At 32.8% G+C, this 27205-nt stretch overlaps 5 protein-coding genes across 6 annotated transcripts; 3 read left to right on the forward strand and 2 right to left on the reverse strand.

Annotated features, from left to right (window-relative positions):
- The first annotated feature begins 48 nt into the window (after nt 1–48).
- On the forward strand, nt 49–5431 carry LOC109533824 (cullin-4B). Its single transcript, XM_019899288.2, has 9 exons — nt 49–486; nt 568–1040; nt 1105–1708; nt 3671–3807; nt 3869–4171; nt 4230–4469; nt 4686–4811; nt 4864–5016; nt 5068–5431. Exons 1-9 carry the CDS (start codon nt 360–362, stop codon nt 5161–5163), a joined length of 2259 nt encoding a protein of 752 aa, XP_019754847.2. The 5' UTR covers nt 49–359; the 3' UTR covers nt 5164–5431.
- Nucleotides 5432–5486: 55 nt separating this feature from the next.
- LOC109533826 (isocitrate dehydrogenase [NAD] subunit gamma, mitochondrial) lies at nt 5487–8790 on the reverse strand. 2 transcript variants are annotated; one of them, XM_019899294.2, is made up of 9 exons: nt 8681–8790; nt 8535–8614; nt 7114–7393; nt 6866–7056; nt 6648–6781; nt 6236–6467; nt 5985–6171; nt 5848–5926; nt 5487–5621 (listed from the first exon to the last, which is right to left on the reverse strand). In XM_019899294.2, coding segments are annotated over exons 2-9 (1161 nt in total). In that variant the 5' UTR covers nt 8592–8614; nt 8681–8790; the 3' UTR covers nt 5487–5620. The 2 variants fall into 2 exon arrangements, with proteins under 2 accessions (XP_019754853.1, XP_019754852.1); XM_019899293.2 differs by having other exon boundaries at nt 5487–5926.
- A 458-nt stretch (nt 8791–9248) lies between these two features.
- LOC109533825 (COP9 signalosome complex subunit 2) lies at nt 9249–13275 on the forward strand. The gene is made up of 9 exons (XM_019899292.2): nt 9249–9741; nt 9836–10156; nt 10219–10561; nt 10621–10759; nt 11855–12045; nt 12150–12291; nt 12356–12427; nt 12491–12590; nt 12648–13275. Exons 1-8 carry the CDS (start codon nt 9694–9696, stop codon nt 12561–12563), a joined length of 1329 nt encoding a protein of 442 aa, XP_019754851.1. The 5' UTR covers nt 9249–9693; the 3' UTR covers nt 12564–12590; nt 12648–13275.
- Nucleotides 13276–15382: 2107 nt separating this feature from the next.
- On the forward strand, nt 15383–26047 carry LOC109533879 (congested-like trachea protein). Its single transcript, XM_019899388.2, has 4 exons — nt 15383–15591; nt 15999–16431; nt 25523–25699; nt 25755–26047. Exons 1-4 carry the CDS (start codon nt 15499–15501, stop codon nt 25973–25975), a joined length of 924 nt encoding a protein of 307 aa, XP_019754947.1. The 5' UTR covers nt 15383–15498; the 3' UTR covers nt 25976–26047.
- Nucleotides 18653–22614, reverse strand: LOC109533878. The gene is made up of 3 exons (XM_019899387.2): nt 22473–22614; nt 21793–21936; nt 18653–20802 (listed from the first exon to the last, which is right to left on the reverse strand). The coding sequence occupies exons 1-3, from the start codon at nt 22521–22523 to the stop codon at nt 18826–18828; spliced, it is 2172 nt and encodes a 723-aa protein (XP_019754946.2). The 5' UTR covers nt 22524–22614; the 3' UTR covers nt 18653–18825.
- Nucleotides 26048–27205: the final 1158 nt, after the last annotated feature.

Here is a 27205-nt window from a genome sequence, read left to right on the forward strand (position 1 = left end):
TGGTTATATTCTCCGGACGTTTTAAGCGAGATTGGTTCTTGTTAAATGTCGCACGTAAACCACGACATACGTCCGACAGTTGTTTTCTGTCACTCTTAACAATTACAACAAAAGAATAAACAGATTAATTAGCGTGATTCAAACAATATGCAAGATATTTAATGAAGTCGTATGTGGTGAATAGTCTTGGTTTCTTTACCATCTAATTTATGATCTGAATTTACCATGTCCATTTTCAACAAGTGCCAGAGAATCATAGTGAGATAGTTAAGTTATAGTGAACACTCTACTTTAGTTGGAACTGGTATTTCCATGTCAAGTTGAAAGTCAGGTCTGTCCTGAAGAAAATTATCTTAAGAATGAGTGATACAACAAATCGTAGACCAAATTTTTCCAATTTGCCGGAAAATGTCAACAATAGAAGCCACAATGCCCTTAACATTAAACCCACAGCAGCTAAAAAGTTGGTCATAAAAAATCTGAAAAGTAAGTCTAGAAACTACCGACCTACTAACCGTCATATTTAGGGGCTTTTGGCAAGTTCACTTATAACAAATTCAATTTAAGGTGAACCGAAGTTGCCTGATGATTATAGAGAGCAAACATGGAAGAAGTTGAAAAGTGCTGTATTGGCCATTCAGCAATCCAAACCCAATGAATATTCACTAGAAGAATTGTATCAAGCTGTAGAGAATATGTGCAATCATAAGATGGCTTTTTTATTGTATCAGAAGCTCTATAGCCTCACTGAACAGTATGTTGCCCATAACATTGAACAGTTTTTGACTGAATCAATGGATCGTTATTTGTTTCTAAAGAAAATGAGTGATACCTGGCAAGCTCACTGCAATCAAATGATCATGGTTCGCAGCATATTTTTATATCTAGACAGAACTTATATTCTCCAGAATCATATTTCTTCAATTTGGGATATGGGCCTAGAGCTCTTTAGCAAATATATTCTTCTCAATACTCTAGTTCAAACTCGTGTTGTTGAAGGTCTTTTAATGCTCATCGAAAAGGAAAGACAAGGAGATCAGGTAATAAATCAAGTAAGACATTAATAAAACGAATTTATTTTTATTTGTGGATGTTATCTTTCAGGTTGATCGCACTCTACTAAAATCCTTACTCAGAATGCTCACTGATCTTCAAATTTACGATAAAGCTTTTGAGCAGAAATTTTTACAAGCTACAGAAAGGCTTTACGCAGCTGAAGGACAACGTCTAATGCAAGAACTAGAAGTGCCAGATTATCTAGCGCACGTAGACAAACGTATTACTGAAGAAAATGAAAGAGTTATCCATTACTTGGATCCTGCCACGAAATATCAGTTGATACACACAGTAGAAAAGCAATTATTACGAGAGCATGTAACTCAAATTTTACAAAAAGGGCTCGATCAACTTTTATGTGAATTTCGATTGGAAGACTTGTCCCTTTTATTTAATCTTCTAAGTCGTGTTAAAAACGGCTTAGTTGATTTATGTTCGGCATTCAATGCCTACATTAAGAAGAAAGGAAGAACTATAGTCATTGATCCGGAAAAGGATAAAACAATGGTGCAAGAGCTTTTGGACTTCAAGGATTCCATGGATAATGTAGTGAATAATTGTTTCCATAAACATGAACGATTTGGTAATTCTTTAAAGGAAGCATTTGAGAATTTCATCAATCAACGAACCAACAAGCCAGCTGAACTAATCGGTAAGTCTATTACATCATATATATATATATATATATAGAGTGGCCCTACTATTAGCAGCAAAAATTTGTTATTTGGAAGCATAATACACGTCTCAGTTGATAAAATTGGACACTTCCGAGTTGTTTAAAATTCAAGTGTTGCTATAATTTTAATATACAATGCTCTTGTTTGACGCAAAACATACGATTTTATTGAACCGTGTTGTATCAGCTTCATACCTATGCAACGTGGAGGAAGGTAGTAAAATCTCTAAATACTTTGAGCTTTTTTTAATGCGATTATTTAGATTTTTCTCTGAAATTTTCGTGAAGGATTAGCAAGAACAGTAATTTAAAAAAAAAGCCGAGATGTCTGCACTGTGCGCTAACCATTTAGAAGGTCTATAACATTCAATTAACTTCTCCGGAAGCTTGAAAATGTAGCCAAAAATGCGGCACTATGGGCCGGAGCTCCATAATGTTGAAGAATTACTTTGTTTATCATCATCACTTAAGTTGTCATTACTTTCACATAAGTACTTTGCAGTTGTAAGCGGATATTCTATAAAAATTGGACTGAAATTTCCCACACAAACATTACTTTTTCGCGCCGCTGATTTTTGAACTGTAGAATTACGTCGCTAGTCCATATTTTAATGTTGTGAATTGTTTCCGTTGCACCAAAGGACGCTTCCATTAGTAAATAAGATTTGACTTATAATATTTAATAATAATTTAGGCAGATAGTCGTGATATTGGATACCACATGTTTTAGATTTTGATCTTTCTCTTCTCCGTCAGTTCTAAACTAATGCCCATTACAAAGACTTCGTTTCTTAGAGCAGTCTTTTTCGCTTAAAGTGAGATTTGACTACAAACCTACAGACATAATTTGTTCGCACGTTTGTTCTGTTAGATATTCATCGGCATCTAGACAAACTCATTCGGCTTATATAGTTAACAATTATTTCTTCACATTCATTAATAGTATAAATCAAGTTTTTTCTGAATAATGCGAATAGAATGTTAGACTTTAATAAGTTAACAGATAAAATTTTGTTGCGATTTGAAAAAACACATTGTATGTCTTCGACGACTAATTGAACCAAGAAAGTGCATGGTTGTCGAGGCACAAAACCGCTATTCAAATAAAGTAGTTTAGCAACTGTTTTTTTTTAATGGAAAATATATATAACTTAAAGAAATTATAAAGCAATGAAAAACGGAAAAAATACTTTGAACATGAGGCCGAAAGGAGAAACCTTATGGAAAACAGGGGAAATAAAACAAAATATTTCAACTACCTGAATAATTGTTTACTTCAGCAGCATGCTTACAAATGGTGACAAATAGCTATGCTAGAACGTTCTAATTTTTCTCATCTTGCAACGCATATACTTGCTGGTTGCGGTCAATTTATTTTTAGCGTTTCTACGCCAATAGATTATTTTTTAATTATTTCTTTAATGCTATTAGCTAGGGTGTTCTTGTGAAATACCATCTGCAGCTAGATGTAGTGATGTTTTGTATGGGCGTTTTATTGTTTTCTAAATATTTTTAAAATGTTGAAATAATTTTACGACTTAAAATAATTCGTATAAAAATAATGTTTTGGTTTTGTCTAATACAAGCTTGTTTACTGTTAATTATATAAAAAACTATTTTATTTTTCCAATAATTTTTAAAGTTGTCCCAGATAAACGCTTTTAAAAGGCTTTTGTTAATTTTATTCTGTCACTTTGTACAAACAAATGTTGAAAAAACGCCCATGCAAAATAACAAGATACTTCATTTTATGCAATAACAAGGACACGTTTCTTTTTTCTTGCTGGGCATTGTTTTAAATAAATGAACTGTGCCCCGGAATTTGAGCTTTCCTAGCGGTGCACCAAAAAAAGTTTCATTCTAAGTTGTGCTTCGAGACACTCCGTATATTTTATAAGACCGAAATAAATGAATGCTAATTGTCTTATTACACTTTAGCGAAATTTGTCGATTCAAAACTGCGAGCAGGTAATAAAGAGGCAACTGAAGAAGAACTGGAGCGTTTATTAGATAAAATAATGGTTCTATTTAGATTTATACATGGAAAAGACGTTTTTGAAGCATTTTATAAAAAGGTATTTTTCCCTGTGCAGTGTTAAATGAAATATATGCTATTATTTGACGCATTTATTTCAGGATCTTGCTAAACGTTTATTAGTTGGTAAGTCAGCCAGTGTTGATGCAGAAAAAAGTATGCTCAGTAAACTAAAACAAGAATGTGGAGGTGGATTTACATCTAAGTTGGAGGGAATGTTTAAAGATATGGAACTGAGTAAAGACATAAATCAAGCCTTTAAGCAACATCTAACTGTTAACAGCAGAGATCTACCGCAAATTGAAATGACGGTCAGCATTTTAACAATGGGATATTGGCCAACTTATCAACCCATGGAAGTGACTTTGCCTGATCAAATGGTTAGACTACAGGATGTCTTTAAGGTAAAATCGAGCGGTTTTTTTTCTGTATTAATTAATTGCAAACCTCTTTCTTTAATAGGATTTTTACCTCAGCAAACACAGTGGTCGCAAATTACAATGGCAACCCACATTGGGCCATTGCGTTCTCAAAGCCTCATTTAAACTGGGGTCAAAAGAGTTAGTTGTTTCCCTTTTTCAAACTTTAGTCCTCATTTTATTTAATGATTGCTACGAATTAGCCTTCGACTATATCAAAGAAGTGACAAATATAGAAGATGGGGAACTAAGAAGAACTCTTCAATCTTTAGCTTGTGGAAAGGTGAGCTATGACTTGTTATTTCGCTGGATCGTTAAAGTGGTACTTTTTTGCTCAAAGAATTCTAGTGAATTTCTTCGTTGCTCGAATGGGACTCATGAACCTATTGCTTCTCTAAATACCCAGGAAAATTCTTGGACATTTTGCAGTTTACAGCTTTTAATATATATATATTTGTAAATGTTTTATGGAGGTGCAAAGATAATTGATACTTTTTAGGCCAGGGTGTTGATAAAGATACCGAAAGGAAGGGACGTGCAAGATGACGATCGTTTTCGCTTTAACGATGAATTTACTAATAAATTGTTCCGAATCAAAATCAATCAGATTCAAATGAAGGAAACGGTAAGTGGATTTTATATTTGATGAAAATGAGGGAATAAAATGTTTTTTCCAGACTGAAGAACAAAAAGCCACTGAGGAGAGAGTATTCCAGGATAGGCAATACCAAATTGATGCTGCTATAGTGAGAATAATGAAGATGAGAAAAACTCTTAGCCATAATTTACTGATTAGTGAGCTTTATATTCAGTTAAAGTTTCCCGTTAAGGTAAGACCATTTGGTGATCAAGGAAATTTAAAAATATACTGTTTTTTAAAGCCCGCTGATCTGAAAAAGCGCATCGAATCCTTAATCGACCGTGATTACATGGAAAGGGACAAGGACAACCCTATCCAATACAACTACGTTGCCTAAAGCTGTCTGGAAGTTTTATTTATAGTTAATATTTGGTTCGATATTTATTCAACTACTTTCACTAGCTTGAGGCTAAGGAACATCTAGTCTGATTTTATTTGACTGTATATAGTTGGTCTTGAGCAATTTTCCTGTTCTGGATGTAATATAGATCAATTGAAATTATTTTATAAAACATTTTGGTAACCTTTCAAATCTCTGAATCTTTTAAATGTCCTCACTGCAGTTTGTTTGTTAGTAAAGTTTCATAATAAAATATTCTTTCATATCGACGACTTTTCTTTCATAGATAGCTGTATTGAGTCTAATTGAGACACAACTCAAAACGTAAACAGTTTATTGAACATATTACATATATTAAAGCTTAGCCTAGCTTTGCTTAATATTTACACAATAAATAGATATTTTAACTTGAAAAAAGAGATGAACCTTAATAAGAGATTTCGTAGATAGATTCTCTGTAAAAGAAAAGAAAAAATAGTAAGTATTTCGATCAACTAGTTTGAGTAATACTGTTAAGGAAAAGATAAATAGCAAGTTATGAGATACAACTCAAGTGCATTTGTTAGAGCAATTCCATGTCACACTGAAACATTAGTGATTTGTGAAGTTCGATAGGTAAAATGAGTGTGAGTATGTGGCAAGTTAGTCAGAGTCATGCCATCACCACAATCAAAAAATTACCATGGCCGGATGTCGGCTTGCAATATGTGATCAATAATTTTTTGGACTATCTCAGTACTACTTGCACTTCCTCCTAAATCTGAAACCAATAAATAATTAATACCTTATTAATAATTATAGAGTGTAAGTTCAAGTACCAGGGGTAAGTAAGTGATCCTCAGATACAGTTTTAAGCATAGCGTTCATAATTAAATCTGCATGTTCTTTGTGACCCAAATGATTCAGCATATCTACTGAAGCATTCAGCATTGCCAAAGGATTGGCAATGTTTTTGCCTGCGATAGCTGTGCCAGTATTACGGGTTCCAGGTTCAAAAATAGCATACTGAAATTGAAAATATCGACATATAATCGTATATAACACTGACATAATTTAAAAAAGTGCTTACATGGTCTCCATAATTTTTTCCAGATAAAATACCTGCGCCTCCAATGAGTCCACACAGAACATTGGAAACAATACTTCCGTATAAATTAGTCATGATCATTACATCAAACTGATGCGGTTTTGATACCAGCTGCATACAGCAGTTGTCTATGATCATGTCATTATGTTCAATTTCAGGGTATTCTTTCGCAATTTTCTTTGACGTTTCCAGGAAAAGCCCATCTGATAATTTCCTATGGATTAATAATTTTTTTTTCATAAAATAAACCAGGGTTTGACCTTAGATTACACATCTACCCCTTTAAAGTCCAAAGGTTTTAGTTAACTATCAATGCACATAATCAAATTTCTTTACTTACGGTTTAGTTATCATTTTTTTCGACGAGGTTTGGTTGTTTAAATATAAAACTTACATAATATTGGCTTTGTGTATGGTGGTGATCTTCTTTCGTCCAGTTCGCTTGGCAAATTCGAAGGCATATCTTGCTACTCTATCAGAGTTAGATTCTGTGACAATCTTCATGCTTTCTACCACGCCATCAACACTCTAGAACATATTCAAGCACGTTGAATGAAAAATTAAAATATTTCACATTCGACTCATGCCCACTTTAATAAATTTCTATTTTACCTCGTGTTCTAGCATTGCATATTCTCCTTCAGTGTTTTGTCGGATAATAACAATATCAATATCTTTCTGTCTTGCTGGTACACCAGGGAATGATTTACAATGAAGTATATTAACAAACAAATCCAGTTCATTTCTCAAAGCGACATTTCTAGATGTGATTGCGGCACTTTCACTCTTAGTTTCGATATTTCCTATAAAAAAAACTCCATGTTATTAATTGAAATTGTGTGCTTCACGAAAATTAGCACCCTTAATTCCAACGCCGTTTCGTTTAATAGATGTGATAGCATAGTCAAAAGCATCACTTTCTTCTGAACGGGGGTCGATATCAATCACCTCAAAGTCCACAGGAGCGCCAGCATATTTGAACACTTCACGAACATATTCCATTAATTCTGGCCCTATTCCGCCACCAGGCAGCATTGTTACTGCATGCCTACCCCCATACATAGCAATAGGGATGGGGCTTTGCTTTTTAATTAAGGGAGTCTTGTGTTGTATCTCAAAAGCTGAGAGAGTAGACTGAGCCTGGAATCAATTTATATCATAACTTACCAAAATATCTGGTTACGGATTATTAAGTTTCCTTTGATAAACCCGAATCAGAAATATTGTGTCAATCGAATAAAGATTTAATCGGTTTAAAAACTGTGACCCTAGATACTTTTCAGACAGCGAAAGTTCCTTAAAGCGCCGTAATGGTTACGGTGCTACACAAGCAGCTACAGCTCGATTTTTCAGCGAAAGTTGGTTTTTAAGACGCATTACACAGATTAGCAATGAAGCGCATATTTCGAACTTCCAAACGCACTTTTCCTAAATTCCTAACGATACTGCAACTACATGCGATTTTTCTGGCAAAGTTCGTTTATAGAAACCCTCTACATTCTCCATGTCAAAACGATCTGAATAAGGAGACGATTTTCAAATTTCAAAAAAACTGAAAAAATCGCAGATATGTTGAGCATTCATACGCAGGTTTCAGATATCGTAAGTTCAAGGGAACGCCGAAGCTCCAGCGAGATTTATCCCGGACAGTTCATTTATCGAAACCTCCCACACTTTGATATTTCAGATGAAAAAGACAGATATTTCTAACGCAGATTTAAGAAATCGCAAGTACATTGAAACGCCGAAGCTCCAGCTGGGTGTATCCCAGAAAGTTCATTTTTCGGCACGCTTCACAATCTGCACTTCAAAACGGGCTTAATTAACAGCAGATCTAAAAATTTCAACTGAATAAAACGGAGATTTCGAGCCCTGGAAAAGCAATTATAATAATATAATATAGTTATCTAGAATCAATTTATATTTTCGTGTTGTTTACATACACTTGTAAAAGGAAAGACTATGGGGTACCATTAGCAAAAAGTGGCACAGCAGCAGCGCTTTGTTGCTTGCGTAGTAACTAACAATGCATACGTCGAGCGTTTATTTTGTGTTAAGGGCAACTTATGGAACGACGAAAGAAATAGGTTGTCGCCCTCCCACTTTAAATCATAATAATTTGTCCATTTTCATTTTCAAATAAACGGCTTAGAATTTTTACGAAATCTTGCAGCTATCTCCAAATAACCGCGATTTGTTAAATAGCGCAAAGGGTCCCAAAAATTACCAATTTGTTTGTTGTGAATTTGATAGCTTAGCTTATTTGACTATAATTACTAACCCTGGCCAATTTGCTTGCCCATTTGATGGGACATTGTTGAACGAAACGTAAAGCCATCTTTCACTAGGTGAGTGCAGGTGCTAAAGCAAAAAAAATGGAAAAATTCGTACAAAATACGTATAAATTTAAAAAGGTGCTCCATTTACCTTATAACAGTGATGACATAACAAAAGGTTTTAGGTTAGATTTTCCATCTTCCACACTGACAAGGATGGATGATGGACGTGTACATTCATACATATTTAACTTTTTTCCAAGTCAATATAACTATTCACATATATTGAGGTGTTTTTTTTTTATAAAACGTTGATATTGACATAAACTGCTCAATTACTAATTTAAGTGAAAAAGGCAGTAGTAAATTTTGAAAACTCTTAAATTCCCTGTTAATACGGAATTTAATAAATTTGATTAATTATTCATCACTTAAGTCAAAGCACAAAACTGCAAAATCAGCGAGGCGAAGAGATAGATTAGGACTTTAGATGATTTATAATGCTATCTCGTTCCAATGCACTGAAAAAATGCGCACACTAGACTGTGGCGTCTAACCGGTAGGGTTTTTTGTACATACGTTATTTATCAAGTCATGTGCTAAAAAAGAGATAAGTGTTATGAAGTTTGTTGTTACTAGATTCATCATCTGACGAAACAAAGGGTAAGTTTTCGACGGTTCCATGTACTTATTAATAGAATGTGAAAATTTAATGCTTCTAGAAATACAATTTTCCTACATCAGGTTTATATTAAAATATTATGCATAGTAACTACCTACATGAAACTTCGCTTAGTTTTTACTTTGCGTTAGACACCGGGAAACGGAGCAAGAGACAGTATTTAATTAAATCCCTAATTTATAGTAGTAAATAATCGGTGTAAATAGCGATCGGCTTTTATTTGAAGAAAAGTTGGATATTAATTTGAGAGTGTATTTTGCAATATTTCTGTTGTTTTTAGTAACTTAGTAGTGAATTATCATTGTTTGATTGTGCCGTCCGGCGATGATTTGACAGCTCCATTTCGTTCCTGTTAATGCTAAGGGCAGTTGTGGTGGTTTCAGTGTTCAGTCACATCTGTATTATTTTTAAGAACTTTATTTTTTGTGTAAAGGAAAGTGCACGCATAATACCGAACTGCAGGTGAACTGTAACTGCATAAGATGTCTGACGACGATTTTATGTGTGATGATGAAGAAGATTACGGCTTGGTAAGTAAATTACCTCAAGGACCAAAAAAATCAATCTAACCTAACTTTTATTGACCAGATATTCCATTTGTAAATAATTGATTGATCATTACAGGAATACTCAGAAGACAGTAACTCTGAACCCGATGTTGATCTGGAGAACCAATACTATAACAGCAAAGCTCTCAAAGAAGAGGAACCGAGAGCTGCTTTAACATCATTTCAGAAAGTATTAGATCTAGAGGGTGGAGAGAAGGGCGAATGGGGTTTCAAAGCTTTGAAGCAAATGATTAAGATAAACTTTCGTTTATCAAATTACGACGAGATGATGAGACGTTATAAACAACTCTTAACGTACATCAAAAGTGCAGTAACCAGAAATCATAGTGAAAAATCTATCAACTCCATTTTGGACTACATTTCAACTTCCAGAAATGTAAGTGGTTTGCTGCTTGCTTACATTATATACCGTTTTATGGCATTCTTATTTGCTTCTAGATGGAATTGCTGCAGAATTTCTACGAAACTACACTAGAAGCTTTAAAAGATGCCAAGAATGATAGGCTATGGTTTAAAACTAACACCAAACTTGGAAAGCTGTATTATGATAGAGGAGACTTTAATAAATTAGGAAAAATACTTAAGCAGTTACACCAATCTTGTCGAACCGATGACGGAGAAGACGACTTGAAGAAAGGCACTCAACTCTTAGAAATTTATGCCTTGGAAATTCAAATGTATACTACTCAGAAAAACAACAAGAAACTGAAAGCTCTGTATGAACAATCTTTGCACATTAAGTCGGCGATTCCTCATCCATTGATTATGGGCGTCATTAGAGGTAAACAGAGTGATTTGCTAAAATCATTCTCAATGTTGATTTTTAAAATTTTATTAAAGAATGTGGGGGCAAAATGCACTTGAGAGAAGGGGAATTTGAAAAAGCTCACACCGACTTTTTTGAAGCATTTAAAAACTATGATGAGTCAGGAAGTCCTAGGCGAACAACTTGCCTGAAATATCTAGTCTTAGCAAATATGTAAGTAATTAATTATTTATTTTGGTTATTTTGTAATCTTAATAAGGCGGTGATTCGGAATTCACGTACATGGCCCATTAGAGGTATAGCCTGTTGAAGCAAGCTTTTTGACAGTGATGCAATTATTGTCGTTTTTTTAAATTATTTGTCCACCGAGCGAGGCGAAAATTTGATGTTATTAACGTATGTCATAGACAAAACTTAAAATAAATTTTATATTTTGCCGATCATTCATCACAACGACTATTTTGGGGAAATGTTTATGCTTTTTCCGCGTAACATTATGTGCTTTTCCCAATATTTTTGCAACTAGTCTCTAAAATGCATCTCAGGAGGTTCTAACTAAAACTCTTTAGCTGCCTTCATTCCAATTCCGATTCAAAATTTTATAGATTTGGTAGTTTTTACGCAAACATTTTTTTCATTTTCATGGCGATTTAACAACCGTAAACAGCAACTGCGATTCTTGTAATAATCGTATAAAATGTTAATTCACTAAAAATAAATTCAAATAACGGAGACATCAACTAGTACTACAAACAGGTTCTGTTAAAAATTGGAAAAAACGCATTAGAACTTAAAAAGCAACTCACACTGGAAAAATTTGGATTTTAAAAACGCAGCGGCAAATAATTGAATGAATGGCACCGAACAATATAGAAATTGTTTTTTTATTAAAAATTGTAGTGCTGTCTCGACGAATAAAATATAGCTGGACTATTGGAAAAACCTTACTAGTAATACAGTCACTGACAAACGCTGAATTACGAAAGTGTTTTATCTGCTACGTGAAAGTTTGTTAAAGAGCAAAAACCAAAAATTCCTGTTCATAAAGTTCTGATGGCTTTTGTAAAAAGCGAGGGAGCAAATCCACGGCGACTTCTATTAAATGTCATATTAATTAAAAATAGCAGAATTGCCGCATGAGGGAATTTTTATGGACACTCATAATCAATTGATATTAACAATAGAGCAAATTGAAATTATTGACGATGAATTTAATTGAGTAACTCGTAGTCAGCGTCGTGATCTTTGCTGTATAAAAAAAGGTTGCCTATCCCAGATAAAATATTTTGTTTTCATGGTACTTTTCAGGTTAATGAAATCGGGAATTAATCCATTTGACTCTCAGGAAGCCAAACCCTACAAAAATGATCCAGAAATATTAGCAATGACAAATCTGGTCACGGCTTATCAAAATAATGATATTAATGATTTCGAGTATATCTTAAAACAAAATAGGCAGAATATTATGGATGATCCTTTCATTCGTGAACATATCGAAGGTATATATGTATATGTGACGTATTTTTATGTATTGATTTCTTATGATTTTTCTCAAGTGGATGATGTATATGTTAATTTGAAATTAATTTAAATCTGCTTCCAGATCTATTAAGAAACATCAGAACACAAGTTCTGATTAAATTAATCAAACCCTACACTCGGATACAGATTCCGTTTATTTCTACTGAACTTAATATTGATGTTCAAGAAGTGGAAAGTTTGCTGGTTGCTTGCATATTAGATAAGTAAGTGTATCTTAATAAGTTGGGATAGAAGGAACATGATGTTTTAACATATTTATTATTTCAGTACAATTCAAGGAAGAATTGATCAAGTGAATCAAGTGTTGTTTTTGGAGAGAAGAACAATAAATACAGCCAGGTAAGATATATTGGTATGTGTTGGTGGGACATTATTTGAGTGCTGTTATTGTTTATTTTTTAGATATATTGCTTTAGACAGGTGGGCAAACCAATTAAGCACATTACACGCATCAATTGTAAATAAGATGGCCTGATACCAAGGAGCGAGATTTAAGAAAGAGGTTGAAGTGATAGCGCATAGCGCCTTTTTTCTGTTTGATTATGCCACTAATTTGCAGGGGTGCAGACTATTAAAAACAGTTAGACTAGTATATCTTTCATACAGTGTTGAGGCAAGGCAATATTCTGATTGAACCTGTGTATATTAATAATAATATTCAGTTAATTCATTAACTGCTTATATCAGGCGAAGTTAATGTCAGAGGAGTGTTATTAATCAATTGATCATCAGTTATTCATGTTAAAATAATCATATATACCAGGATTTTTGCGTTTGAACAACGGATTTACGTTACTAAATGTAATTTTTCTTGTACATACTTCACGAAATCCTTTTTGAATATGAACTCCTCTGGAATTAATTTCTTTCACTTTATTCTATGTTAATTGATCTACCAACTTTTTATAGGTTATTATTTTGTTTTACCATTTATATTTTCATTATTTTGTGCATATGTGTTCCATATTGTTGAAATTTTCTAATAAACAGGAATTTATTAACCTCGTATTTCAAAGCGTGCTTATCCATTTCCGTTTACATTTTTAATATATAAACGTACTTTGGTTGGATAGTATTGGACTTATTTGCAGAAACAATTTGGGTATTCTATTGAGTCATGCGAGCTTTTTATGTATTTAACTGACGTATGCACTCGGTGGATCTATTAATAAACATTTTTTTCTTTTCGATTATATTTTATTTTGAGTGCCCTCAACATCTTTTTTGCTGGGATAGAACAGGCACCCTGAACGAATAAAGAGAGGTACGATGGTACGGTCCAAAAGAGAAGCCGATCGAAGACAATCCCGAAGGAAGCGCACAGGTGTTTTGTTTGTTTGGCATTTTTTCTGGCGAAGGAAGAGACATTAATTAAATCAAGTAAAATCTATGTAGTTGGTAGTTTCAGTGTAGTCCTACCCTAAAATAGTACTGGGCATTCCTTCTGATCATCGACCAACCTGTCTAGTATGCAGCGACTCCGCTTGTAATTCCGGCAATTGCAGGAGGGATCCACGGATGGCATCTCTGGTTGAAACCTCCAAACTGTGTCCGGATCCCCCAGCGTTCAGCTTGATACCAAACTCGAAGATGAGTAGGTAATGCTGATGTGAGTATCAGCTAATGCAACATGGGGATATAGCGATATTTATTATTACTTTAATTAGTTTATTGAAAGATTAAAATTTAATAAAAAATAGAAAACGTATTAGAAAATTTTTAATTAGTTTGTAGAATGATTTTATTAATTTGAATATAAAATAAAAACATCAGTTAGGAAATGTTGTTTTAGCAACATGGGGAGATAATGATTTAGCACAGATCAGTGGCAAACATTTTTTTGTCATCTATTTGTATATCTATTGATAATACCGTATTAATAATAACACCTACAGCTGAAGTCCCATGCAACAGTTAAAAATTGTTTAACTTTTATCAGATGTTTGCGTACAATCATCCATTGGGGACTGATAACTGATACTTACTAAGCTGAAAAAATCAATATTCTGGGAAATTTTTCTCAACTCGCAATTCAGCATCTTTAGAGCAGACTGCCGTCTAAAAGTGGCGAAAGTTTTATCATAGAATATCCCCTATTGGGATGTTCTGCGAGTTTTATATTGTTACTTGTATGTGTTGCCGACTTGCGAATTTTTAACGAGGATTTTGCTGTTGGGGACGGACATTCATTTTGTCCTAAACTGGCAAAAACAAAAAAAAATTGTATGTAACTTTAAACTTATTTAGCGCCAAGTGTCTTTAAGCGATGGCGAAATTTTAAACTGCTACTTGCATTAGTTTGGAAAAGAGAGAGAGAGCAGTTGAGTAAAACATCCATCCTGAGGTCGGCGAGTGGGCAAAGAAAATATTAAATAAACAGTATTTTACAAAATTTAAATCCTAGGCGCTGCTGCGTTACTTTTGTGGTTTTAAAAAACTGCTATATGAACTTGAGACATTATATTTCCATGATTCCAAAATCACTCGTAATTTTGTTCGGGTCATTTCCGTGCACCCTGCATACATACATATCCTGAAAAATAATTTAAAATGCGACAAAACTATCTGAAATTTCCTACGTTTCTTATTAGGAATCAACAAAGATTTATTTTCCGTTAGAAATAAAGAAACACGTAAACATTACCTAGTAGAGATCCAGCGTTTCATTTAATTATACTCAAATCTGTAAGAAAACTGTAATCAGTTCAGTAAGAAAAGCTCTTATTAGCAAATACATAGATTAAGACAACTACACATGTTAAACAGTTATTTGGTAAGCCTGAAGAAAATAGTATGTTACGAAAATAAGTACTAAAATGATATAACAAAATGTTAATCTCAAGTCGCGCGTGGTAAAGCTTTAATCCGCCCCTGCTTACCTTATTTTGTTCAAAGAAAAAATGTGAAGGAAGGTTTTTCTTGAATTTGTGCATACGACTTACGGAAATTAGTAGATACTGATCCCGACTTCTCTCAAAACCCAAAAACTGTTCATCCCTAAGCATAATACCCAAAATACAATTTTTTAACAACTTAATTATAAATTATAAAAATATTATTATAATAATGTTTTAATTGCATGATTTTTTACTTTAACATTATATGTTAGAATTGTCAGTATATAATAGTATTTTTTGGGCCCTTTAAACAATAAACCAAATATTGCTTAATATTAATATATTAAAATAAAAAGATTAATATCGGGACAACAAAGTACATCTTTTATCTCTGTTGTTGTTTTCCTACCTCTTCTAACTCAGTCTTCATCATATATTTTATGAAGACCACAGAACATCTCGCCATGGGGATGTTCTGTGATAAAGTCTTCACTTTACTATAGGTTATGTTATTTTGGACAATTTCAAAGTTAAATTTTACTTTTGAATCTCTACAGGAAAACTCTGTTGAAAATGAGCGAATTGAGCCCCCTAGAATACTTCATATGTGGAGGATTTGGGGGTATTAGTACTATATTAGTTGGCCACCCACTGGACACTATTAAAGTAATTTATGTTTTTGTTTAAATTTGAAATAATATCGCTGTAAAATGTATTTACGCTAAAAATAATTAGGTACGGCTAAAGCACAAATGCTCTATTTATTAACTCTTTGACTGGAAGGTTTTATTGTGTTTAATACAACTAGTCATGGGGTTTGCTAAGGGAAGCACTTTACTTCTTGAAAAGAATTGCATTAGTTTGAGGGTGCTGTTTACAATGTCACCACATCCCATCTCATTAGAACTGTTAACTGAAGAATTAAACTATTAACTAAAGAAATATATATCAAGTAAAATACTAGCCAAATAAATCCTCGCATAGTTCTAGATATGTGTGATAACTCGTGCTTACGTTATAAGTGTAATCTGTTCTATTATTTGATTATATTTGTATAATGAATACATTTGCAGGTGAGATTACAAACAATGCCAGTGCCAAAAAAAGGCGAATTGCCTCATTATACAAGTACATTAGACTGTCTTAAAAAGACGATAAAATATGAAGGACCAAAAGGTCTATATAAAGGTATGGGGGTACCCTTGCTGGGCGTGTCTCCAATATTTGCACTTTCCTTCATGGGGTTTGGTGTTGGAAAAACAATATTTTGCCCTGCGGATACATTACAACATACCTACTTTCAATATTTTATGGCTGGAGCATTTTCTGGCATTTGTACTACAGCGATTATGGCTCCAGGAGAACGAATTAAGTGTCTACTACAGATTCAAGAGGGTGTAGCAGCTAATAAGCAATATAATGGACCTCTAGATGTAGTTATAAAATTATATAAACAGGGCGGAATTGCTGCTTTATATAGAGGAGGCGGAGCAACACTGCTTAGAGGTAAGTACATGTTAATTTCTATTAATGCAATTGATTTACGGAATTACGAGGCGTTCCGTATTGACATGCGAATATTTAGGGATGTGGATCTACATGAAAAATGAAATAGTTTAATTTACTATACGCAAAATACTTTATATACAAGGTGAGTCAGTTTATAATAGCAGGACTTTAACGATCGGTAGAAAATCTCATTTTAAGATGAAAATATTATGCAAACATATACGTATTCAAAACGGCTTCGTTTTTGGTATACAGTGTGGCAAAGTTAACATCTCATTTTCAGTTTTTTTAAATAATTCACCCAAAAATTTAAGTAATGTTAATAAACTTTTATATTCTTGGACTTATCGCAATACCACCTCCAATCGTGCCCAAGTTTTCGCCAAATGTTCAGAGGAATGTGCCACCCTGCATCTTAAAAACGAATTCAATATATGTTTGTATGCTATTTTTATCTCAAAATTGGATTTTTTATTGAACGTTAAAGTCCTGCTACTATAAACTGATTCACCCTGTATATTTCTTTAACATAATATATCTTAAACACGTTCAGATTTTGAGCTACACGGGCTAAAAAAATGTACTCATCCATGAAGTTATTCTAAGTTATAATTCAATATCGACTATGTGATTTAATAAAGCTATTATTTTTTCCCAAAAACAAAAATCAAGTTTAAGGGGGTAAAGCAAAAATCAGTTTTATTCTAAGAAAAATCAATTATTATATAATATATTTTATTTGTTTAAAGTTAGTTCACGCCACTGGAAAATATGAAAACTTTTTTTATTACAAAAAGCATTATCAGCCCTCATAGTTTGGGAAATTGCATAAATACATATTCATAAATTTGATTTTTTTATGACAACACTGTAGATTGAAGTACTCCATATTAAAGTAATTTAGCCAAAACTATACTGTATTATCGCCCCCAGCAAAGAATGAATTAACTTACGCAACACCCTGAAAGCTCTTTTGCATGTGATTCGTCCATTTCTGTTAAATTGAATTTTTTTATACTGAATACTTATTAAAACTCTGCTGTTGCTTGTAAATATTATCCAGAAAACGTCAAATTATTATGCAATCTTATAACCATTTTTATTAATTATATTGCTTATTAATTTAATAGTAAACAAACCAAGGAGCACTTAAGTAATTGAACTAAGTAAAATAGAATAGTAGTTTATGAAAGCCTTTAATTTACATTTAAAAATATATTTTGATTTATTTTAGTAAGTGGCAATATTTGCTTTCAGTTTGGACCTAAAAATATGTTGTACAGATACGTTTGGTTACTTCACCGGGAATGATACTACTGTACACATATTCTAACAAAAGGCCAAAATTTCAAAAAAAATTCTAACTTATTTTAAGCGGATGATTCTTGTTTTCATCCGATTTCTATAGTTTTCAAAACATTACATTTGTAGAATAAAATAATATTTATTATATTATAAATATCTAAGACGGAAAATATTCATTATAATCATATGAGGAAGGGGCACACATTTTATGCCCGAAAATATTACTAATTTGCTATATAAACGATGAAAATAATGCTTCCTTACTGATTTATAGGGCGTAGAACTTTAATGCAAATAAAAGGAAATTATTTTCATTTGAACCAGTGGCTTACATATGGTTTATTTTTAAATAAAAAAATATGCCATTTAATTTTTAAACTATTGAAATTAATTTAAAAACTTCTCATATTCCACATAAAATCATATTTTGCATTTCTGCTGCGACGTACAATTTGAACTCTAAAGCCACATCCCCACAGGAACAAGGGTTGGGCAATGCCGATCGGCAGTTATAAATGCAATTGAGCAGGAAAAAACTGATTAAATCTTTGCCAATGAGTAAATATATACTCAAATATAATTTAGGTACTAAATAGGTACAACAGTTTTAAGTTTATCTTCCCAGGCTCGTTTCCAATTATGTTAAATATTGATTGATCTTTGGCCGAAAAAATATGTTTTTGATTGAATATCCAAATTGCCCTACAAATATTTATAAATCCTCTGAGGGGATTATTTAACAAACTAATAGGTATGTACAGTCCACAATTAAATAGTGTAATAAGAAGTTGACTGAGCAATATACATAATCTATTTTATTAAAAAATTCAATACAAGTTTGGTGTTTATAAAACTATACAAAAAAGTATTTACAAAATAGTCTACTAAATTAAATAACTCTAGTTAGTCTGCATTTGTCATTTTTCTTACAAAATTTGCTTTCGAAGTCACTTCGGACGTTTTGCAAGCACGAGTGGCTTGTATCCTCAGAGGTATTTGACTCGAAAGCTTACACTGAGTTTCAAATGCATTTCTCCCAAATGTTATATTAAATCTAATTTTTATAAAAATATTAACACATTTCGATTAAATACTTTTCTTGTGATGTTTCTTTTGAGTTTCAATATGCAATTGATTTGTGAGTAAATAAGTTGATTCCTCTGAATTCATTTTTATATTGCTTAACTCGTTCTCTAGATCATGTGGGATTAAAACGTTTTCCAAGTCAGTGCCTTTATTCTTGATTTGGTCAGCCAAAAGTGCGTGCTTTTTCAGTTTGTAGTTAAGATACTTAGTTTTCCTCAATTTGGCTTTGAGTCGTCGGTTTTTAAGTTTCGAAATGTTTGAAGCAGTAGTTGGGTTTTGCATGTCATTTTCAGAGGCACTGATGGAATTTGAAATGTTTGTTTTATTTTTGTAGAAAATTTGTGGTTTTAATTTTGGTTTGTAGTCTGGGCACTTGAAAATCTTCCTCATAGCGTGAAAAACGCTCCACTGCTTATATTGTTCTGGTTCGGCGCACTTGGGTGATACTCTGTTATCATATATATATTTATATTCAAATCTGCTTCCAATGCCAGCACATCCAATTCCCTTATCGTCAATGAATTCACAATTTTTTAAATATTTTTGCTTAATTCTGCTCGCTATAATCGGCTTCCATTCACTCATTTCACAAGTACAGTGCCACGGATTTTCATTAATTCGCAACAGCTTTGGGTGTATTTTCGAAAATATGTCCCTTGGAAGAGTTTTAAATTGATTATCGTTGAGGTAGATCTCTCGAATATTGATTAAGTCATCAAAAACTCCAGTGGGAATGTATTCCAGCTCGTTTTTAGAGAGATCCAAATATTTCAACTTTCTGAGTTCCAGAAATCCATCCATTGAAATGTTGTAAATCCTACAATTTCTCAGAATAAGCGTTTCTAGGTTTAAAACTTCCTGGAATGCGTCAAATTCTATTTTACTTATATTTCCAGTCAGAACTAGCTCTATTAGTTGTGACAATCCTGCAAAAAAGTCTCGTTTAAGCAACTGCACGTTCACATTATAAAGAGTCAGCGTTTTAAGCATTCCAAGTCCGGCAAATGAATTCGGCAGTAAAGTTAATGGAAAATCTTCCCCGCCTATTATGAGCGAATCAGTGGTATTCATCACTTCAAAAGTATTAGGAAAAATGATGCCAATAGGATTGTTAGCAAAGTTCGCCAATTTGAGTTTCGGAAATGGAGGAAAAGACAGTTCAGATAATTGCGTGAAGTTGTTGTAGGTCAAATCTAAGTACTCCAATTGCAGGAGTCCGGCTAGGTCAGTAATCTCAATATCTAGAAGTTTATTATGGGCAAGAGAAAGCCTCTTTATGCTAGGGGTTCCATAGAATGCGAATGAAGGAATGTAAGATAAATTGTTGCGTTCCAGAATGAGCGATTGCAGCTCATTGAGACCATCAAACATTTCCCAATGAATATTATTCAGTTCACAATTTGCAATTCTCAGTAATGATAGTTTTTTAAAGCCACTAAAAAGTGGAATTTCTCCACTGGTCTTTCGTTGTTCCTTGAATACTTCATAGGGCAAAACTTCTTCATTTTCTGCAGAGCCTTTCCGAATTATTGTTAAAGGATGGAAGTTTCCGTCGACTTTTTGCACATACTCGAATGTAATGTTTTCACTTTCTTTCATAACTTCCAGGAACGATTGGATTTGTTCTTTAGAGTTTTGCACAAGCACTCTTTCTAAGTTCAAATATTTCAAATTCTCTAAAGCGTAATCCATCTGACATAGCAAATGATTATCCACATCTTTACGAAATATGGTTGGACCAATAAGTTCAAGACTTATAAGTTTTTCGAATTTACTTAGCCAGCTGAACTTGATTGTTTTATTCCCTGATTTGTACGCTTGGATGAAAGTAAGACTTTCGAAGTTGGCTGATAGGGAATCTATCAGCTCCATAGGGTCGGTTTCGGTCTGTAGAATACATGTTGCGGATTTCACCACTATGTTGCGACGATTTTTTTCCAGAAGTTCGATCGCATCTAGCGGTTCGTCATAGATTACCTAGAAATAAATAAGTGTTCTGGTTAGGTTTTACTCTGTGATAATTAATTTCATGATTTGACAACGGCATCTTTTATATATCTATAGTCTCTTGGTTGCTATGAACCTGAGAAAACATCAAGTAAATAAATAAACAAAAAATATTCGCTAAAAACTAAAGTGCTTTTCAATGATCCAGACAATACCATTGTGGACTTACCCAGTTAAATAACCATTTGGTGGAGCTCGGAACTAAATATGGTCCTTCGAGCCGGATGAGTGTCAATCGTAGAAAGTAAAATGGGTGAGTGGAAGTTGATTGCTGAATCGAATTCCGTACGAGTTCACGCACACATATAGGATTATTATCTGTTTCTGCTTTAATTAAAAACGTTTGAAACCTTGATAGTCCTTTTTTGATTTGAGCGCCTGATTTTTTAATAAGTTTCAACGCAACTTCAGGATGTGCTAGGTTCTGGAATTTACTGAACGTGACTTTTTCGGTATTACCTATACAATACTTAGAGGTACTAGAATACTAACTTATGTACGTTATTTCATTAATATAGACGGAAATTCGGCAAATAGTTTTTAGATATCTGTGAGACTGAAATTCTTTAGTTAAACGAGAAACGAGAACGTGAGACAAACGAGTTAACAATATATAATAATATATACGGGTTTACGATAAATGGTAAATAATATTACCCTCTAACCGAGCGGAAATGAAACACAGTACTACAAAAACTCCTTAATATACACCAACTTCAAAATTACTGATTTTTTTGGGCTTTTCCATCCGGCTCGAAGGACCATATTTAGTTGCGATCTCCACTGAAAAGTACCATGGTGCGCTTACCCATCTAAATAATCTTTTAGTCGAGCTTGCAACTAAGCACTGTTTCATATATGTATGTCGAAAATAATATAGCTTTTTTACATTCCATAGATTTATTTCTAGAGTCAGTTGTTTGTATCATCAAGTAGATTTAGTTAGTTAGCATTTCTTACCTCGTTGTTTTCCACAAAACCTGCCTCTCCAAGGTTTGATTTGGTTTTCTCCTGTAGAAATCTGTGAATCGCTGTCTCTGATATGTGTTGAAAGTTGCAAGTACAAATTAAGGGACATGCCGTTTCTCTTTCCCATCCATAACACTATAAAGAAGATTATTAGTTGCAGATAATATTAATGCATCGTGAATTTAAATGCAATTGTGACCTTGTTAAGCATTAATTGATTAACATTTTAATGTATGTATTTTGGTCTGTAGGTTTATTGTGAAATTTGTTAAAACTTATGCATTGGTTTTTAAAATTTCGTAACGACTGTATGAGGACCTACGTTGATATTATTTTTATTATTATCTGCTTCTAAAGATATTGAAGAATAAAATCAATGTTGACTCTGGGTCTAAAACAATGGGCTTTAAATAATTTCATCCGGACATTAAACTTTGAGAATATGTCTGCCAAATTAAAATTCTATCACCGGAAACTGAAAAGCCAGATAGTTTAGGTTTTGAGCATTGCACTGTTTTTGGGAATAAGAGGCGAGAATATGAGGATTAATTTTTTTCTTAAGTAACAATGTTTAGAATAACGTATCCTGCTAAAAGTTGCTCACTTTTTTCACTAAACCCCAATTCTTATAACACTACTACTCCACATTAAGCAAATCTATATTCACTTACTGCAACATTGCAAAAAACCATAAAAATCGCCAATTTCTTAAAAAATTCCATCTCTGCATTCGTAATTTAATTCACTGCACTGATGAAGGAGTACTCAGAGACTAGATTTCTGTGTCATATTTTACAGGATACAAACACCCACATATTTCCGTAAAAGCCGAAATAAAATTTAAGATAATCATTTTTTATCGTCATAAAGTAATGCCATTTCATATAATAGGACATTCTTGCATAAAATCGTGTTTGTAATATGAATAAATTAAGTACTTACCTGACTTAGATATTACATGAATTTCCTGGAAGTTAATTATTTCTAAATTAAGTGTATCTTATCAGACAGAGGTTTAGTGTATGTTTGGACTTTTCATTATTCTTTTACGGGAATTTCTGAACTTTTCATGTTTAAAATACGGATATAGAAGTCATTGATAATGATATAATAGTACAGTAAATTTTAAATCGCATTTGAAAATAAACTTGATTTCAAATCTGAATACGTTTGTTTAACTTGGACTGAGCGCATTTTATTATTATCCAGTTGTGAAAATCATAATTGGAGTCAAGCCATTGAAAAAGCTGACAAGTTATAAATTGAAGGATAAATATAAAATTTAAATAATTAATTAATAATTATAATATAATAAAATAATCATTTAATTAAAATAAACTATGAAATTAAAAAAATATAAAGGTTTTATTCAAATTTAACATTAGAATTCGGTGAGTAGCCAAGCATGCACTTTCTAATTGAAATGAATCTAGTTTTTTTTTTCACTTTGTTATTACATCATGATCTGTTTTCCTAAAATAATAGTGTTTTTCATGATACAGATCAGTTTTAAGGCTTCAATCTGAACATTTCCATAAAAATTTATTTTTTCTAGTTTGTATTAATGAGTCATCATTAAGTAATCCAATTTCATTAATTAATCAAAATTAACTTGATATAAGCTCATTTTGATATCTAGATTTTTGCGCTTGTACTTAAGTGAAATACATGTTTCCAGCGAATTCCTAATTGACTTTTACTTATTATAGATTGGTGACAAAACGGGTTTTACAGTTATTTTGATAAACCTGCACTTAAGGCGTGCGAATTCGTTGTATTTGTTTTACCAGTTCTCTAAGTTTTGTGCATTGTAGTTGATGAAGGCCGGTTTTAAATTAGTTTTGGGGATTTTAATTTATTTTTTTGTTTGATGTTCTGTTTAATATTTTGCTTCTCTAGTTTACACTCAACAAGTACAAATTCACAACCTTATGGACACAGAGCAGGTACGTGTAGAGGACCTCAAAACAACTCGAGTTTTTATTTAAGTTTTTTTCCCAGGCCTATGGTTAACTAATATATACATATACTGTATATTAATGTATGTATTAATGTATTAACACCCTGTATATAGATACAGGGTGTTAAAGTTTTAAAAATAGATTGGTATTTTCTCTTTAACTCCTACAGTTTATGAGATATTTTGCTCAAATTTGGTGAGGTGAAACCATAGGTGAGCCAACTGGTTGCGAAAATCTACAGGGTGTTTTTTAGAGACATACCTTTTTATCCCCCGCACTTTTTGTGATGCGCCACTGACTTCGACCGAACAAGTTTGTGAATTTGTTATATTTAATAATTTGTTTATCTCTTGCAGTTTTTTCGTATCTGCCTTCATTTCCGAGCTATTTCCACAAACATGTTCACGAATGGTTTCTGGGTGATTTTCTATAAATTTTTTATAATTTTTTTTGTGTCCTTTGGTCACATTTTTTTGTGAAAGCTTGAAGCGAAATTTGAAGGTAAAATAGGGATGGCTAATGAGTGAACTTTAAAGCTTTTTTTTTACTTTTTTTTTACAATAATTGTGAGGTTGATCGGCTCTCAGCTAATCCAAATAAAAATTCACAAAAATGTAACCAATATTTCAATTTATTATGAAATTAATTTCAGAAAATTAAATGAGTTTAAATTATTTAATTTTAATTTAATAAATTAAAGTTGCTGTTCAAAATGGCCTCCGTTTTATCCAAGCATAAATGGACCCTTCGCCGAAAATTAAAATCAACTTTATCCAATAATTGGATGCCATTTTTTATAATGATACTATTCCATAAACCTTCTGTAGTTTCAACAGGCGTTGAATATACAAATTCTTTTAAAGTCCCCCACTGAAAAAATCACACTTATTCAAATCTAACGATCGCGGTGACCACCATCGTACATATACCACATGTCAAGTCGCAATTGTAAAGGCGAATCTTCAAGAAACCAGTTGCTAGTACAAGTTGGTAAGAAGCTCTGAAAGAATGTTTTGTAGGAAAAGCAAATAACTTGCACGTTCAAACGATTATTCTTTCAATTATTTTTGGTATTGATGGGTTATTGTAATATGTGGATTTTGATGGGATTTCATGGCTCTTGTGTCGATTTGTGATTCTCCTTCGCGTAAAGCGGGTCCTTCTGTGAAAACAAACTTTCTGATTTAAAACGAGATTACAATAAATCGTCCTTCGCTATAAGTCTTGCGGTAACAGTTCTTGAAGTTTTTGAAAATGAGATGGATGGTATGTTAAATTGCTTTGATATTCTTCGGATACTGGTTTGTGGTTCATTTCCGAGGTGGCGTAAAATTTGCTTCTCATTTGTTGCGTTCACTGCGTAAATGCTATGTCCGTTATTGCGTTGGCAAGAGAGCCCATCTTCTGAGCTTTCCGTCCAACATTAGCAAATGTTTGTCGATTTGGAATCACACGATTTGGAAATATTCTTGGGTACTCCACCACACTTCTTCGGCAGTTACTCTCACAAAAAGTGGCACAGCCTACTATGAGAAAATAAATAACTCGAAAACGAAGGCAGATGCAAAAAAACTGCAAGAGATAAAAAATTATGAAATTGAACAAGTTTGTTCGGCCGAAGTATGACACTGGAAAAAAGCACCCTGTAGATTTTCGCAACCAGTTAGCGAAAAGTTAAGAATTGAAAATATCCTTACTAAAGATTTTATCGAATTTATATTGATATTGTAGATACAGGACAATTAAAAAATTATTTTCAGATGTGCCAGCAAGTGGGCTTTATTTCCTAACTTACGATGCTGTGCAGCATTATATAACGGAAAACGGCAAACATCAACCAAGTATAATAGGAACAATTTTAAGTGGAGGTGCAGCTGGTATTGCCAACTGGTTGATTGGAATGCCAGCAGATGTTCTCAAAAGCCGATTGCAAACTGGTAGGTATCATCCGCCAATAGAATAACTGTTGTTTAGAACTGTGAGCGTTTTTAGCACCAGAAGGAACATATCCCAATGGAGTAAAAGATGCATTTAAAGCATTAATCAAGACAGAAGGTCCACTAGCTCTTTATAAAGGGATAACTCCAATTCTCCTAAGGGCATTTCCGGCAAATGCAGCTTGCTTCTTAGGATTCGAGCTAGGCAAAAAAATTCTGAATCACTTTAAGAACCCAAAAAACGACCAACGGACTAATTTAGATCAAGTAACATAGTCCCTTATATAAATGTTTAGACAATTTTCGTTTCTTAATTATTGATATTTTTGTAATTTTTTTTTTCCTATGTGAATGGTTTTTATTAAAATCCTTTCCTGCGCAGCGACAGCAAAATTATCAATGCTTTACTTTGATAGTTCAGAATAACTACGGTATTCGCACAATCCGATTTTATAATCTGTTTCTCTATTTATACCCGGTTCCAAAAATTTTAATTTAAATTTTGAGCCACAGATGATATTTTTGAGGTGAAGCTCGTCAAAGGAGGAGTCAATTACTGTTGTTTACGGTAAACTCTAATTTATTTATGGTTTTACGAATACAGGGTGTAACATAAAGGTTGGAAATAAGTGAAACAGTGAATTCGTTACAAATGTTTTTTATTTTTGTTAATATTCTAGTTTCCATCCCCTTCGCGTTTGACGTCAAAAGCATGCTTACCTAGTAGATACTCCAATTACTATCTAATAATTTCTGTGAATTTGAAAAATTTTGATGTTCTTTGTAAAAATGCGGTTTTCGAGCACTTTTCGCTCATTATTTTTTGCAATTTTTCCATAAGGAAACAGGCCACGCCATCTTAGCTGCCGTTTGGCGAAACGAACGAACGAATTTTGGTAATTTTAAAAAGTATTTAAATACAATTACCAAATACTGTCAACATTAAAAAAAGTAATTAACTACTAATTATTAATTAGAATATGCCGGTAATTGGTTAACAAATACTTTTAGTAAAGTATTTAAATACAAAAAAGTATTTAAGAACACAAAAGTAGTTTGGGTTAACTAGTTACTAGTATTTAACTTCTCAACTGTCATTATAGTACATCAACATCACTGATGAATCATATATGTACTACATTTATCAAACTACAAAAAAAAATATTTTTTTAAACATTTAATATCATTCAGAAACAATACATAATAATATTAAAAAAAAAACAGAATACATAGCATAGGAACTTATGAAATAGGATAACAATCAGACAAAAACTAAAAAAACAGGTTCAAATGTATTGTTTAATACCAATTACAATTAGCTTTTCAGCTAGATTAGGTTTTCAAAGTTTTTGTCTGATAGTGCATAGCGGCGAGGAGCATTTATAAAAGTGGCATAAGAAAATATTCTCTCAACTGGTGCTGAAGAAGGTAAAGTGGTATTATACCTTAAAAATAACACTTTTACTATAGAATATTTGTCCAACATTTCCAGCTCAAAACTGGGAT

This window comes from Dendroctonus ponderosae, unplaced genomic scaffold (genome assembly GCF_020466585.1).
Source record: "Dendroctonus ponderosae isolate FM_Combo_2020 unplaced genomic scaffold, Dpon_F_20191213v2 Dpon_F_20191213_1, whole genome shotgun sequence".
NCBI classification, from domain to species: domain Eukaryota; kingdom Metazoa; phylum Arthropoda; class Insecta; order Coleoptera; family Curculionidae; genus Dendroctonus; species Dendroctonus ponderosae.

Excerpts from the sequence above, each read along its gene's own strand:
- LOC109533824 (XM_019899288.2), top strand. The coding sequence starts at position 360 with ATGAGTGATACAACAAATCGTAGACCAAATTTTTCCAATTTGCCGGAA. Across the intron at positions 3,808-3,868 it reads TTGAAGCATTTTATAAAAAG|GATCTTGCTAAACGTTTATT; the intron begins GTATTTTTCCCT and ends CATTTATTTCAG. Across the intron at positions 4,470-4,685 it reads AATCTTTAGCTTGTGGAAAG|GCCAGGGTGTTGATAAAGAT; the intron begins GTGAGCTATGAC and ends GATACTTTTTAG.
- LOC109533826 (XM_019899293.2), bottom strand. The coding sequence starts at position 8,591 with ATGGCTTTACGTTTCGTTCAACAATGTCCCATCAAATGGGCAAGCAAA. Across the intron at positions 6,782-6,865 it reads ATGCAATGCTAGAACACGAG|AGTGTTGATGGCGTGGTAGA; the intron begins GTAAAATAGAAA and ends AATATGTTCTAG. Across the intron at positions 6,172-6,235 it reads GAAAAAATTATGGAGACCAT|TATGCTATTTTTGAACCTGG; the intron begins GTAAGCACTTTT and ends TTTCAATTTCAG.
- LOC109533825 (XM_019899292.2), top strand. The coding sequence starts at position 9,694 with ATGTCTGACGACGATTTTATGTGTGATGATGAAGAAGATTACGGCTTG. Across the intron at positions 10,157-10,218 it reads ACATTTCAACTTCCAGAAAT|ATGGAATTGCTGCAGAATTT; the intron begins GTAAGTGGTTTG and ends ATTTGCTTCTAG. Across the intron at positions 12,046-12,149 it reads CATTCGTGAACATATCGAAG|ATCTATTAAGAAACATCAGA; the intron begins GTATATATGTAT and ends ATCTGCTTCCAG.
- LOC109533879 (XM_019899388.2), top strand. The coding sequence starts at position 15,499 with ATGAGCGAATTGAGCCCCCTAGAATACTTCATATGTGGAGGATTTGGG. Across the intron at positions 16,432-25,522 it reads CGGAGCAACACTGCTTAGAG|ATGTGCCAGCAAGTGGGCTT; the intron begins GTAAGTACATGT and ends AATTATTTTCAG. Across the intron at positions 25,700-25,754 it reads CAAAAGCCGATTGCAAACTG|CACCAGAAGGAACATATCCC; the intron begins GTAGGTATCATC and ends GAGCGTTTTTAG.
- LOC109533878 (XM_019899387.2), bottom strand. The coding sequence starts at position 22,523 with ATGGAATTTTTTAAGAAATTGGCGATTTTTATGGTTTTTTGCAATGTT. Across the intron at positions 21,937-22,472 it reads TGGTTTTTTGCAATGTTGCA|TGTTATGGATGGGAAAGAGA; the intron begins GTAAGTGAATAT and ends TCTTCTTTATAG. Across the intron at positions 20,803-21,792 it reads GTTTTGTGGAAAACAACGAG|GTAATCTATGACGAACCGCT; the intron begins GTAAGAAATGCT and ends ATTTATTTCTAG.